This window comes from Sciurus carolinensis, chromosome 16 (genome assembly GCF_902686445.1).
Source record: "Sciurus carolinensis chromosome 16, mSciCar1.2, whole genome shotgun sequence".
Taxonomy (NCBI): Eukaryota; Metazoa; Chordata; class Mammalia; order Rodentia; family Sciuridae; genus Sciurus; species Sciurus carolinensis.
This window is the reverse complement of record NC_062228.1, coordinates 18,273,844-18,289,063: the sequence shown is the minus strand read 5'-3', so window position 1 is coordinate 18,289,063 and position 15,220 is coordinate 18,273,844. Positions and strand designations below refer to the sequence as shown.

Sequence of the window (15,220 nt, the reverse complement as noted above, 5' to 3'; positions counted from 1 at the left end):
GGAAGGGAAGGGAGAAAGGAAGAAAGAAAGAAAGGAAGAAAGAAGCCAGCAGATTTCGAGTCTGTGGAGAGCTTGCTTTTTGCTTTTTTGGCTCAGGGATGGCGCCTTCTCACTGTGTCATTACATGGTATAAGGGACAAATAATGCCTCTCATGACCTTATCACCCCCTAAGGATCCTAATTGTTAATACTTTCATATTAGAAATTAGGTTTCAATGTGTGAATTGGGCGGACACAAGTTTTCAGACCTTAGCAACTATAGCCCCCCAATCTCAGCAACCAAGGTTGTGAACTATGGGAAAATGTCTCCACCTATTTAAAACCAGCCACCCATCTATCTATTTCCATCCCAGAGAGGTGATGACCCCATATTTGCAAAAAGAAGAACTGGTCTTTTCCATTGACTTCTGGAGCCTGGGCCAGTTGGAGCGTCCAGGAGAGCCAGGTGGGGTCCTCTGGGTCCTGTCTCCTGACATTGGCTCTTGTTCTCTGGATCTGTATGTTCTGAGCCCCACACTGACATGGTCATAACACATCTGCAAAGATGTTATCTGTGGGGTGTGTCCTGGAAGAGACCCTGGGGCTCAGGAGGTCCAGACACATAGCAGAAGAGATTCTTGTCCCCTGGCTCCCTGAGGAGCCTCTCCATCCAGAATCTTTCAGAATCCCCCTGCAGTCTCCTGATTGGCCTCACTCACTATGGCATCCATGTGATTGATTTTCCTTCTCACCTCATTGCTGTCCCTAAACTTTTCTGACTCCTTCTATAAAAACCCTCTCATCTTTTCTCATTGTACAAAGGTAGCAAATAATGATCAATGTGCCTCTTTGTTCCCTTAAATCTTTTTCTCTCTGACATTTAGAAGCTGGATTCCTCATTCTAAAGAACTTGGGAGTCCCCCACACCCCACCCTCTGACTGGCATGCTCTCCTGGGGCACCAGTTTTCCCAGGAGAAATGTCCCCCTTGTTTCCATACACCACACTTAAACCTGAACGAAAAACCTCAGGAATTTGGGGTAAAAGATGAAAATTCCCTTATTGCCACTTGGGCCACCAGGGAACAGACAAGAATAACATTAAGCCTGGGCTGACCCAGCATAGGAAAGACTTTCCTTTTAGTGAAGACTGACGGGTGTATCCTTGCAGCACTTCCTGGGTTCCTGTGAGCACGCCTCTATTTTTCAGATCTGTAGATGCACATTGTATTTCCCTAAAGGGGTTCCCATGAAATTTGTAGATTTGTAATAGTTTTTTTAAATAGCTTTAGTGTGGAATGTATGTGTTTGTGTTTGTGTGTGTGTTTGTGTGTGTGTACAGTGCTAGGGACCATACCTACCGCCTCGGGCTGCTAGGCAAGTCCTATACCACTGAGCTACACACAGTGTGGGATAATTTATATGCAATTAAATTAATCTCTTGGGTGTATAGTTTAATCACTCCGAGGAAATGTGTAAGATATACACCACTACAACAAGTTAAATGTTTCTTTCACTTCCTAAACTTCCCCCATGCCCATTTGTAGACCATCCTTGCCTGAATCCTGCTCTAAGTCTGTCACCTAATTGCTTGTGTTACTATAGTTTGCTTTGCCCTGAATATGATGCAAATGGAATCTTTTATGACTGGCTGTGTCACTTCACGGCTGTCATTTCTCTTGGATAAAGATCTGAGGGAAGAATTGCTGAGTCACATGGTCAGTGTTTGTTGAACTTTTAAGGGAAATACCAAACTGTTTTTGCATAGTCATTTTGCAACCTTATCAGTCATTTATGAGGGTGCCATTTGCTCTGTATGCATTCCAACACTTGGTCTTATGGGTCTTAAATCAAATTATATTGAATGAATATGTAGGGGGATCTCATTGCAGATGTTTGTTTTGACTTTTAGACTCTGCTTCCATCTTCCTTTCTATCTTTCTCTCCATCTCTATATATGTATATAGGTATAATATACATGAACACATATACAGATATACTCCTGAGACTCTTCTTTTCTTCATTTCACATTTTTACTATTATCTTAGCCAAGGTCAAAGCCAGGGCTTCTGTAAGATGGTGCCATAAATTGCAGAACACATGGGGACATTCACCCCACCGGTGGTAGACAGCAGGCTCCAGATTAGGAAGAAGTATTATGTTGTCCAGTTGACATAAAGGAGCATGTAATAGGACTCAACCGCCCCACAGCCCAGCTATGAATTAGGTTAGGAGAATCAGGGCAGAGAGAGCATCTGCACAAACTTGGGCTGGGGCAATGGCTTGGACCAGAGTGCATTGGAAAGGAAACTGAATCTACAGCAGCCTTGCAGATTGGGTGGAGGTCAAGTAAAAGCAGTGCTCTCAGCATGCCGGCTGCTTAGATCCGGGTAAATGTTGATTGCTTCCTAAAGGTGCTGAGAAGGAACACAGGCAGTGCCAGACCATGAGTGTCTTCATCTAGGAAGTCAAGCTGGGTGGGCTGTCCCAGCCGAGACTGGCTTCCATCCACCCATGCAGAGCTCAGGATGTTTCAGAATCTCCTAGAGGCATCTAAGACCTGGGAGTTCCCTGGACCAGTAAGCATTCATTTCACATCTTTCTAGTGGATCAGTGACTGTGAAGTTGACCTTGGCTATGGGGAGATGGGATACCTAGAAGGGCCAGACTGAGGAGGGAGGGCCCTCAGAGGCTCTCAGAACATGGTCTGTAAGAGATCAGAGACTGTTGGAAGGGGACCCAGTCAGCCATGAAGGGCACAGTCACACCTTCCTGTCATGGTTCAAGCAGTTCCGTTCACTCCAGTGAGGTCATCTTTATTTCTCCATCTGTGGGGGTCTTCATTCTGCACCCCCTCTCTGCTCTTTCCTCTCCCAGCACCAGCATTCTCATGGGCCTGTGACTGCAGGGACAGTGAATTAGTGACTTCAGGTATGAGGAGAGGGTTCCTGGGTTCTCAGAGGGGTTGCAGAGGCTGTGCAGCACCTTGGGAGTTGCCAAAGGGGGCAAGCAGAGGGGCAGGGCCCTGCCCTCCACCCACTGGCTCCATGACCTCTGAGAGTTCAAAATGACTCTCCCACAGCACACACCTTGCAGGGTATCACCTATGTCCCCACCCTCGCCCTGCCAGGTTCAAATTCCACCTGGGCACAGGTCCTGCTCTGCAGTGTTCTGTGAAGCCTGGTGAATGCAGATACAGCCCTGGGAACTATGAGGTTTCACCGATTTGGTGTGCGGCTCACCATCGTGGCCTATGGGCTCCTGCTGCTCCTCTTCCAGGGCCAGGGTGAGAATCCCCTGGGGGAAGCAGAGACCAGGTTGGATCTGCTAAATTGTGCCGAGACAGAGCCTGAGACTGGGAGGGAAGGCACCAGGGAGCGGGCAGTTGGTGGAGAAGACAGATGAAGGGGATGAAGGGCAGGAAGTTGAGCTCCCCCAAAAGATCAGGGTGACTCTCCTGAAGCCAGAAAGGGTCAGACCTGCCTAAGGACACCCATCATGGAGGAGTGAGCTGAATGTGAGGGGATTCTGGGGAACACAGTATGGGCAAGTCAGAAGCCTCCTGGCAGAGAAATAGGGATAGGGGACCTTTCCCTTCTGTGTGGGACTGTGGCTGGTTGTAGCTACTACTCACCCTTGGGTAATAACAACAGCAATAAGAACACCTTGCTAATTACATTTACCTCTTAGTGTTTTGATCCCTTGGCCAGAGAAGTGCTGGCTTCTTCCCAAGTGTCCCCAGGCAAGGTTGCTGGCCCTGGGGGATACAGAAACCCCTGGCTCCACTTCTCAAAACTGATCTGAAAGACTGCTGGGCTCCCTTCACTCATGGATCTGAGCCAGAGCACAGTCATGGCTTGACTTCCAGGACAAAGGTGATGTGCTCTGTACCAGCTAGAAGTCTCTAGACCCTTATCAGAAGTCATTGCCAGGAGTCATGCTCAGGGTGTGTCTGCAGTCCTGGATCCCTCTCACCCCAAAGGCTCCTAGTGTGGGTGCTGGTCATGACCTCAGGACTTTTCCAATATAATCTGCCAAGAGGAATCCATGTTCACCTCACCCCCTTGGACCACCATGCCAGGTTTCCTCCCTTATTTGGAGTCTTAGAAACTTCTCAGCAGGGAGATGTTTCCAGCTTCACGGAAGGATTCTATTTTAAACAGTCTTTTTTCTTGTACTCACATTCAAAAAAATATGATGTATAGGAAGGTACAGAGTTGGGTCCCCACTGTCCTCTGTCCCACCCAGTCCTGGCTCCGCCACAGGACCCACCAAGGTCTTAAATAGGGTCCAGGGTCTTATATAGGGTCCTTCTCTCTCACCTAAATTATCACAAACACAACTTTCCTGGTGCTGGGCTTTTCCACATCCTGACGGGGGGACACTTCACACCACTGCATGGTAGAGATTGATGCGGGGCTTCCCCTCAGGGAAGAAGTCTCATCAATGTCACCAGTCTCTAAGCAGGAATACTTAACAGGTTTTGTCCTTTGCTGTAACAAGTATCAGGCATTAGTGGCCAGTGGCCACATGAATTACATGGACAGAGATCCCATCTGGCAAGGCATCAGTGTAGACAGCATGTTAGTAGAGATAGGAGCGTGCCTTTGAACTTAGTCCTGTGAGTGGCTGCTATCTTGGCCTCACCTGTACCAGGCAGCATCAAACATGCAGATCCTAGGGGATCTGATGGGACAGAGGAGAATGTTTTGGAGTTTTTAACTTTTTCTTATGGTAACCAGCTCAGAGCTGCTAAATTCTAGAGTCAGAAGGACTGGGAAGGGAAGGCCCCAGTGATGTGGAAACTGGTGGAGAGGACAACAAGAGCAGGAGACCATGGACCTGACTGGACAACTCCCTGTACCCTGAAGCACAGAGAGGATTGGGACTACCTGGTTGCTGCACAGCACTCAAGAGTGAGCTCATTCAGGGGTAGAGAGAAGAGTTAAACCCAAAGTGCTCATTATCAACCTTTAACAATTATCATGACTTGGACAAACTAAATATATCTAGCTTGACTTTCCATTGCTTCCTTGCCCTGATCCCCAACCCCAGGCAGGGCAAGATTTTTATGGTTTGGTCTCATAACTGTCCTCACAATGTCCATCACTCTTTACATGGATGATGCTTCTTCATGTCATTTTTGTCTCCTCAAGCATGAGTTCCTTGAGAATGGGAAACTTTAGTTTAATTCCCACAGTCCTCCGAGTGCCTGATATGATCTGGCACAGTTAATGCAAAGGAAACTCTTGCCCCATCAACCCAAAACACATTTTTTTGGAAGTTGCTAGGGCTGAAAGATGGTTGCAAGTCACAGGGAACTGCTGAGCCTAGAGGGATAGGCTGTGCCCATGTCCAGTGAAAGTAGTGGTGGAGATAGGGACAATGGATAGGCAAAAGTTTCTGAAGTGAATGTTTGCAGATCAGGGTCCTCCACAAGCCAGAGCTGAGGAGGACCAAACAGGCCTCAGCACTGTAGGCCAGCAGCTGACTGGGCAGAACCAACCTGAAGTGCATCTCTCTGTCCACAGGCCAGGACTCAGTCAGCCCCATCCGGACCATCCACACCGGGCAGGTGCGGGGCAGCCTCGTCCACGTGAAGGGCACTGATGTGGGAGTCCACACCTTCCTGGGAATTCCCTTTGCCAAGCCACCTCTAGGACCACTGCGCTTTGCCGCCCCTGAGCCCCCTGAACCTTGGAGTGGTGTGAGGGATGGGACCTCCCACCCAGCCATGTGAGCTCTGCTGGGGTCCGGGAAACCTCAGGGCCTGGGGTGGGAGTGGGTACTCTGAGCTCTGGGCCAGGCTTCTACTTTCATCCAAACTACACTCTGCAAGGGCTGGGGCTGTAGGTCAGCTGTAGTGTGTTTGCTTAGCACCCCTGATGTCCTGGGTTTGAGCCCCAGCCCCTAAATAAACAAATATATAAAAACATAGCCCTCAGCATTGGGACAATTCCTACATTTATTTTTCCAATGCAGGAGTAACTTTGCCAGGCCCCAGTCTCAGGGCTTAGAACCCAAAAGACATTAACTCCAGGTGCTGAAGAGCAGAGACACAGGTCCCTAGATTTGGGTTATACCAATTGTTCTCTACTATTAGGGGAGGCATGTCTGAGAGGGGGTCAGGTTGACTCTAAGAACCTGTAAAAGACCTGACTTCAGCAGTAGATACTGCAGATCCCTGAAGACGGCAACAGTGGTCACTACTTGGGGACCCCACCCTCCATAGCCACTGTGCCAACCCACAGGGCCAAGGAGCAGGTGCATGTGATTATAGCTGGAGACTCTGTGGGAGGAATAAGGTTTCCTAGGAGTCTTGACTTGGGCTGTGGGATTACCCTAACCTCCATCCATTCAGGCACCACCTATGTGGGGACACCTATGTTGTTCTAGGCCTGAATGGGGACAGGGAAAGTGATGAATGTCAACGCATGCAGCCAGTGTTTCCCAGACAGGCTCTTAGAGTCATGACTTCCCAGGCTCAGGAGGAGTGGGATGCAAGTGTTCAACAAACTTGAGGCCTCCCTGGAGGTGTGGGCTCCATCTCAGCTTCCCTAAGGCTTGTGACCTGAAACTCAGTGAGGAATGTCTTGAAAGAAGGATCATGTGAAGTAAGGCATCAGTTAAAGCAGGGATCAAATCAGGACCTGAAGTCTGAATTGACCATGCACATCCCCTGGAATAACTTAATTCCATTATCACTAGGTGCCTGCAAAATGCAGATATAATGAATACAGAGGCTCTGAACCTAGGGAGTATAAACTTGCCTCCTATCCCCATGTCAGAGGACTGCCTGTACCTCAACATCTACTCGCCTACCCATGCCCGTGAGGGCTCTAACCTGCCTGTGAGTGTTTATCCATGGTCAGTTGGAGGGTGGGAGGACATTTCTTTTGGAAGAAGGTTAGAAGGGGGTTTGGGACATGGTTCAGGAGTAGAGAGATAGCACAGTGCTGTGAGGCCCTGGGATTGACTGCAAGTACTACATAACAATAACAACACTGGAAGAAACAAGTTCAGCTGGGCACCACTGTGGTGTGAACTGTGGTGAAAAGCCTCTTATTATCAGGTCTACGAAGTCCTCTTATGCAGGTAGGTAGCTGACCTAGGCATGAAGTCAAAGGGCCCTGGATGCTCTCAGAGGTTAAAGGCTCTGACCCATTGATCAGCTTACCAGCTTATACCCAGGAGATCCATTCAGGTGCCCAAAAGCTGCAGTTTGAGGTCACTAAATTCCCTGACCATGGATTATCTTTTGGGTCAGTGATTAGATGACACTTTAATGTTCAAGTGGGATAATCAGGGAAGCCTCACTTTTCTTTCACTTCAGAGCAGTTCTGAGAGTAATTGGTCCTGGTTCAGATTCATGGGTACACCCCAAAATATGGGAGGCCTGATCTTCCAAATTGAACTTACGTCCCTCACCAGGACCCCAGGTCTTGAGGTTCTGTGTGGGTAGCTGCACAAGCCAAAGTGTAGCTGACTAGGAGTCAGCCAGGAGGGGTTTGGGTGGGGTGGGAACCACAGCATATATCTCTTGATTTCCCAGGTGATGGTATGGATCCATGGTGGTGCCTTGGTGGTGGGCATGGCTTCCTTGTATGATGGTTCTATTTTGGCGGCCATTGAAAATGTAGTAGTAGTCACTATCCAGTATCGTCTGGGTGTTCTGGGCTTCTTCAGGTAAGTCAGGCTGGGATGGTCCGTGGGAGCAGAGCAGACAGATGATAGTTCAGTGATCACTATCCCTGCCACTTTTCAGCACTGGAGACCAGCATGCCACTGGCAACTGGGGCTATCTGGACCAAGTGGCTGCCCTTCGCTGGGTCCAACAGAATATCGCCTACTTTGGAGGAAACCCTGATCGTGTCACCATTTTTGGCGAGTCTGCAGGTGGCACTAGTGTGTCCTCACATGTAGTGTCTCCAATGTCCCAAGGACTCTTCCATGGTGCCATCATGGAGAGTGGGGTGGCCCTGCTGCCTGACCTCATCACCAGTTCATCTAAAGTTGTCTCCTCAGTGAGTATTCTTAACTACCCAAGGCCAGATCTACTGCCTCACTCCTCAACTTCAGAGCCTCTGCTACTCTGTTCCACAGGAGCAAAGACTATGGAGGTATCTCCGGAACTGACCCCCTTCCCAGGGTTTCTGAGGAGTTTGAGGGTCAGAATCCACACAACTCTACTTCACAGTAGTTGAGTTTGCCTGTGGTCTGCAAAGCTGTACCCTGGGGGCCTCATTCTAGGCAAAACCGTCTAAGCAGGTGTGATGGCTCCTCGGGCTGACACCTGAGTTCAGGAAAGGTGGAACAATTTCATACCTGCAGCAATCCACACACGGTACTCTTTGAGAATTAGAGGTCACCTACACCCAGCTGGGACCTTAGGAAACACCCCCACTCCCTGCCTATAGGGAAGATCCAGCCCCTGCCTGGTCCCTTTACAGATGGTGGCCAACCTGTCTGCCTGTGGGCAGGTAGAGTCAGAGGCCCTGGTGAGCTGCCTGCGGGGCAAGAGCGAAGAGGAAATGCTGGCTATTACCAAGGTCAGGCTGAATGGACATTGGTGAGGAGACAGAGGGGTTATAGTATGAGGGAAATACAATCCTTTCCACTGTGGACAAGTTATCTCATTTCCAAGGCTTGGTATCCTCATATCCTCAAAACCCTGGATGGGAAATTGAGACAAAAACATGCTAAACCAGGTGTAGAATTTCTGAAGGTTGGTGTGAGCATCATGGGATGAGTTAGGATGGGTTGGAGGTAACTCAGGTGTCATTAGAAAAGAGACTATCCTTCCCTTGATCATGGATCTTCCATGCCCCCATAGGCCTTCAAGGTCATTCCTGGTATGGTGGATGGGGCCTTCCTACCCAGGCACCCCCAGGAACTTCTGGCCTCTGCTGATTTTCAACCTGTTCCGAGCATCATTGGTGTCAACAATGATGAGTATGGCTGGGTCATCCCCAAGGTAAGGTCCCTCTCCAAACTCCCAGAAATGTGTCCCGTGGGAGGAGCTCAAGGCTTCATAGCTCCTAGTCCATGCTGCCCTCAACTCTAGACTATCCCTTCACCACACAGCTCTTGGGCACCCCTGAAACCCAGAAAGAAATAGACAGAGAGACCATGCGAGCTGTTCTGCAGAGAATATCAGCACAGATGGTGAGACTCCTGGGGTCCTGCACCAAGCAAGTTTGCAACCCCAGACACTCTTCTTTTTCAGTGTTCCCCAGGAACAAAGATCATGGCATTTGTGGGTGGGTCACCACAAAGCTTGACAGCTTTGCCCTATTCCCTGACCCATCCCAGACCCCACCCACCACCCTCAAGCTGCTGCCTCCCTGCCCCAGAGATTGCTTAACATGACTCTCCCCTGATTCCCTGGATAGATGTTGCCTGCCGAATGTGGTGACCTGTTGATGGAGGAGTACATGGGAGACAACAAGGACCCCCACACCCTCCGACCCCAGTTCCAGGAGTTGATGGGGGACTTCATGTTTGTGATCCCTGCACTCCAAGTAGCACATTATCAGAGTGAGTTTATCCGTACCTGATTCCTGGCTTCTTAGGAGACAGCTCAGAGCTATGGGTCCCAGGTGAGGTCTGGTGTCAGGTCCTGATACGTGTCTTTATCCTGAACGTGGTCCCAGGCACCGAAAGGCCCTCATCTCAGTAAATCCTTATGGCTAGTGTAAGAGATAGACATCACACTCATTTTACAGAGGAGGGAACTAAGTTAGTGGCACTGAAGTACTGGCCCATGACCATACAGCCAGGAAGTTCAAGGTATGATTTATCTAAGAACCTTCTAACTGTTCCTGAGCCATTCTGGGCTTCCAAGCCACTGTTAAGATTCAAGCCAGCTTTGGACCTAGGAATCTTGTCATCAAGGTGATGCATCCTGTCCACCCCCAGGTTCCCATGCCCCTGTCTACTTCTATGAGTTCCAGCATCGGCCCAGCTTCTTCAAGGACATCAAGCCACCCCATGTGAAGGCTGACCATGGTGACGAGATCGTCTTTGTCTTTGGATCCTACTTTGGAAGCATCAGAAGTGAGTCCTCCTTGCTCCACAGGAGCATTCTATTCGGTACAGGAGTGGTGATTGCTCTCGTTGTACAATGAGAAACTGGCTTAGAGAGAAGATGGGATCCAGTGTCTATCATCTCACAACTCAACAGATCATACCAGGGGTAGATCTTTCCCACTCCAATTTTTTTCCCTTCCACCTGTTCCTACCCCAACCATGGTGTCTAGCATAGGAGAAGAAGGGGTTGGTTAAAGGCATAATCATTTCTTAAATGACTTCACAGTGTCCAAAAGAAGAAGGAAACTTCTGGGCCAAGGATGAGCCAAAGGTGGATTCAGTTAAAGACTGGGAGGAGTAAGCAAGCAGAGGGCCTGGCTCCAGGACTGTTGGGGGAGGGCAGGGACTCAGGTCTTGGGCACAGGGACAGGTTACAGTTGGGTGGTGAGTGTGGCAAGGAGTGGGCAGCTGGATGGGTTTCACCAGCACCTGGACCCTTGTCTTCCTCTTCCCCACAGTTGAGCTCACTGAGGAGGAGGAGCTGCTGAGCAGGAGGATGATGAAGTACTGGGCCAACTTTGCTCGAAATGGGTGAGGACACCTGCACCCCTCAGCCTCCCCAGGGGGCCTAGGCCTCCCCTGCTCCCTATGACTGAGGTGACCTCATTAGCACACATGTGTCCTTAATCACATCCGCTCTGAAAGGGAGTGCTCTGTGAGTGCTCATCACAGGTCTCGTCTCACAAGGCCAGGATATTCAGCCATAGTGCTGGGCTACCATGAAAGCCAGCCTCTGACAGGGAAGGGCACAACAGGCCAGGTTGTCCTGCCCTGTGGGAAACTAACCTAGTGAGAGGTCATTGCTTCCCTACATCAGGACACCACTCCCCATTCTCAATACCCTTGCCAGCCTGACAACCTGTCCTGTCCCAAATGGTGTGGGTAGGAAGGGTCAGGCCTGAGTTGTACAGAGCTCAGAGTGACCCTTGCCCCACCCTGCTGGGAGGGCATGTACACAGGAACCCTAATGGAGAGGACCTACCCCACTGGCCGCTGTTTGACCAGGATGAGCAGTACCTGCAACTGGACATCCAGCCTACTGTGGGCCGGGCTCTGAAGGCCCACAGGCTGCAGTTCTGGACCAAGACCCTTCCTCAGAAGATTCAGGAGCTAAAGGAGGCCAAGAACATGCACACAGAGCTGTAGCTCCCTGTGTCAGGGAAGGGAGGGCTGAGTTAAGTGCAGGTGGGGCCTGCCTGTGCTGCCCACACATGCCCACCCAGGAGCCAGGGTTGACCCCCTCTTTCATGTAGCCATTCATCCATCCATCCATTCAGCTATGGATTCTCTCTTATTAGACACACTCAGTAAATCCCAAGGAGGCTGTGGATGGGTAAGCCCAGTGGATGCCCACCTTCCTCCACACCCCACTGTGCCTGAGTCACTTTCTCCCGTCCTCCCCTCTCCTTCCCTGCAGCTCCTTCTTTCCTTCCTCCCAGTTCCCACACCCTGCCATGTTGAGAGAGATATTTTAGGAAGTGGTGCTGACCTAGGTTTCACAAACCCTTGCCCACCTCTCAGCAAATACCGTGTTCTCACATCTGAGGGAGACCAAGAGAAAACCTGTACATCAGAAGCCCCAGTGTCTTAGTCCATCAGGCTGCTGTAACAAAAATGCAATAATCTAGCCAGGCACAGTGGAGCATACCCATAATCCAAGCTACTCAGGAGGCTAAGGGAGTAGGATTACATATTCAGTCCAGACGGGCAACTTGGGGAGACCCCATCTCAACATAAAATAACAAGTTCTGGGAGAGTAGCTCAGTGGTAGAGTACTTGTCAAGCATGTACTAGGTCCTAGGTTCAATCACTGAACCACAACCAAAATATAAACAAATAAACACAATAAATTGGGTAGCTCATAAACAATGGAAATATATTGCTGTCTCTGTTGGAAGCTGACAAGTCCAGAATCAAGGTGTTGTAGATTCGTTGTCTAGGAAGGTCTCGCTTTGGTTTCTAGATGGCACTTTGTCACTGTATCCTCGCTTGGTAGAAGGGGCAAACAAGCTCTCTGGGGCCTATTTTATACAGTTACAAAACCCCCTCCCTTCCCAATATTTATCACTTTCAGATTGGATTTCTTTCTTTCTTTTTAAATCAAAATCCAATGAGTAGACTGATGTTATTAGTTATTGCAATTTGTGTGTGTGTGCGTGTGTGTCTGTGTGTGTGTGTGTGTGTGTGTGTGTGTGTGTGTGTGTGTGGCGTTGGGGATTGAACCCAGGCTTTGTGCATGCTAGGCAAGCACTCTACCAACTGAGCTATAACCCCAGCCCATGGAGACTACCTTTCAATTTATGAATTTGCAGGACACAAACTTTCAGGCCAAACACTTAAGAGTTCCCACATCTTAGCCACCTAGGCTACAAACAGAATCAAAGTTTCTGAGTTCCCTGAGTCCCTGAGCCCTCCTGGAGATTAAATGTTATCTCTCATTAACATTTAATTCTACCCACACACTATCTATTTCTGTCCCAAGGAGGTGACTGTCCCCATACTTGCAAGAAGCAGGATTGGGATTTTCTACTGGCTTCTGGAAGTTGGGCCAGCTGGCATGTCCAGGAGAGCCAGGTGGGGTCCTCTGGGTCCTGTCTCCTGACATTGGCTCTTGTTCTCTGGCTCTGCACGCTCTGAGTCCCACACTGACATGGTCATAACACACTTGGGAAGATGTTATCTGTGGGGTGTGTCCTGGAAGAGGCCCTGGGGCTCAGGAGGTCCAGACACATAGCAGAAGAGATTCTTGTCCCCTGGCTCCCTGAGGAGCCTCTCCATCCAGAATCTTTCAGAATCCCCCTGCAGCCTCCTGACCATCCCCCACTCACTATGGCATCCATGTGACTGACTTGCCCTCTCACCTCATTCTTGTCCCTAACCTTTCTGGCCCCTCCAATAAAAATCCTCTCATCTCCCAATGGCATTCTTCATAGAAATATAAAAAAGCAGTCATGAAATTCGTTTGGAAAAATAAGAGACCCAGAATAACCAAAGCAATCCTTAGCAAGAAGAGTGAAGCAGGAGGCATCACAATACCAGAACTTAAACTATAATACAGAGCAATAGTAACGAAATGGCATGGTATTGCCACCAAAATAGACATGTAGACCAATGGTATAAAATAGAAGACATGGAGACAAGCCCACATGTATATACACTTATCTCATACTAGACAAAGGTGCCAAAAATATACATTGAAGAAATGATAGCCTATTCAACAAATGGTGCTGGGAATACTGGAAATACATATATAACCAAATGAAATTAAACCTCTATCTCTCACCCTACACAAAAATCAACTCAAAGTAGATCAAAGACTTAGGCACTAAAACAGAGACCCTGAGCCTAAAAGAAGAAAAAGTAGACCTAAGTTTTCATCATGTGGGCTTAGGACCTGACTTCCTTAACAAGACTCCTAAGCACAAGAAGTAAAATTAAGCATCAATAAATGGGATGGATTCAAACTAAAAAGCTTCTTCTTAGCAAAGGAAACAATCAATAATTTGAAGAGAGAGACTACAGAATGGGAAAAAATCTTTACCACACGCACCTCAGATAGAATACTAATCTCCAAGACACATAAAGAACTCAAAAACCTAACACCAAAAAAACAAATGACCCAATCAATAAATGGGCTAAGGAACTGAAGAGACACTTCACAGAAAAAATGCAATCAATCAACAAATATGTGAAAAAATGTTCATCATCTCTTGCAATTAGAGAAATGCAAATCAAAACTGCTTTAAGATTTCATGTCACTCCAGTCAGAATGGCAGTCATCAAGAATACAAGCAATAATAATTGTTGGTGAGGATGAGGGGGAAAAAGTACACTCATACATTGTTGGTGGTACTACAGATTAGTGAAACCACTTTGGAAAGCAGTATGGAGATTCCTCAGGAAACTTGGAATGGAACCACCATTTGACCCAGCTATCCAACTCCTTGGTTTATACTCAAGCACTTAAAGTCAGCATACTACAGTGATGCAGCCACATCAATGTTTATAGCAGCTCAATTCACAATAGCAAAACTTTGGAACCAACCTAGATGCCCTTCAACAGATAAATGGATAAAGAAAATTTGGTATATATACACAATGGAATATTAGCCTTAAAGAAGAAATTATGATATTTGCAAGTAAATGAATGGAACTGGAGAATATCACCCTATGTGAAATAAGTCAATCCCAAGAAACTAAAGGCTAAATGTTTTCTCTAATAAGCAGATGCTGACCCATGGGGGCGGGGAGAATGAAGGAAATTTGGATTGTACAGAGGGGAGTGAAGGGACAGGTGGGTTGGGTGGGTGGGGAGGGGAAGAACGGTAGATTGTGAGACAGACATTAGCCTATAAACATGTATTAAAAGAATGTTAAAAAATTTATCACTGTCAAAAAAAGTTAATGAAAATAAATAATTAAAGTTTTAAAAAAGAGAGAAAAAAATTCTCACATCTTTTACCTCAGTAATCAAAGGTGCCAAGTTATGCTCAATATGCACCTTTGTTCCTCCAAAGGAACATGGAAAGGCTGTGTCCCTCACTCCATGGACCTTGAGACTTCCCCGATGCCCTACTTCTCCCCAACTTGCCTCCATGGGGGACCAGTTTTCCCAGCAGAGAAAGTCCCCTCTTCTTTCAGTGCATTTCAACCCAACCACAGAGCACCATGGCTTTCAGGGTGGAACACGAAGCTTGCCATGTTGCCCATCCTGGACACCAGGTGGCAGGCTAGGATCACAGTAAGCCTGGGCTGACTGGCTCTTTAGTCTCTTTTCAGTGCTTGGTGTGTGCGGACTGGTGCATACTACTTCCACTGCATCCTGAAAACATTTGTTGTGCTCCTGCTGTAAACATGTCCCTGTATGATTTTCAGTTCTGATCATGCACAGGTCCCTTCCCAAACTGGGTCCCCAGAGTAGTTTTCAAACTTTCAGTAGGTTCAGTAGTTTTTTGCACGAGCTTTCTTGTGGATAATTTCCATGAATTCAATTCACCCATTTTAGTTGCAAAGTTTGGTAAATTTGAGTAAATGTAGGAGACATGTAACCAGCACCACTTCAGGTTTGGAATGCTTCTTAAGTGCCAAAATGTTCCCTGTGCCCATTTATATTCCATCATCATTGTGACCTCAGCTCCCTGGCAACTGCCTGAT

The 15,220-nt window shown here is 48.0% G+C and overlaps 1 protein-coding gene across 4 annotated transcripts in view; it reads left to right on the top strand.

Annotated features, from left to right (window-relative positions):
* The first annotated feature begins 11 nt into the window (after positions 1 to 11).
* The window catches only part of LOC124967590 (cocaine esterase-like), a 30,265-nt gene continuing 15,056 nt past the window's right edge, over positions 12 to 15,220 (top strand). Inside the window, exons 1-13 of one of the 4 annotated variants that reach the window (XM_047530037.1) lie at positions 12 to 445; positions 2,392 to 2,556; positions 5,509 to 5,713; positions 6,686 to 6,827; positions 7,530 to 7,663; positions 7,743 to 8,001; positions 8,428 to 8,526; positions 8,811 to 8,951; positions 9,062 to 9,142; positions 9,370 to 9,514; positions 9,896 to 10,033; positions 10,525 to 10,597; positions 11,026 to 12,972. In XM_047530037.1, coding sequence (XP_047385993.1) covers positions 5,712 to 5,713; positions 6,686 to 6,827; positions 7,530 to 7,663; positions 7,743 to 8,001; positions 8,428 to 8,526; positions 8,811 to 8,951; positions 9,062 to 9,142; positions 9,370 to 9,514; positions 9,896 to 10,033; positions 10,525 to 10,597; positions 11,026 to 11,212 — 1,401 coding nt within the window. In that variant the 5' untranslated portion in view covers positions 12 to 445; positions 2,392 to 2,556; positions 5,509 to 5,711 and the 3' untranslated portion in view covers positions 11,213 to 12,972. Of the gene's footprint in view, positions 446 to 2,391; positions 2,557 to 3,109; positions 3,264 to 4,256; positions 4,894 to 5,508; positions 5,714 to 6,685; positions 6,828 to 7,529; positions 7,664 to 7,742; positions 8,002 to 8,427; positions 8,527 to 8,810; positions 8,952 to 9,061; positions 9,143 to 9,369; positions 9,515 to 9,895; positions 10,034 to 10,524; positions 10,598 to 11,025; positions 12,974 to 15,220 lie in introns of those variants that run through there. The other 3 variants (XM_047530036.1, XM_047530038.1, XM_047530035.1) reach the window with 3 other exon arrangements.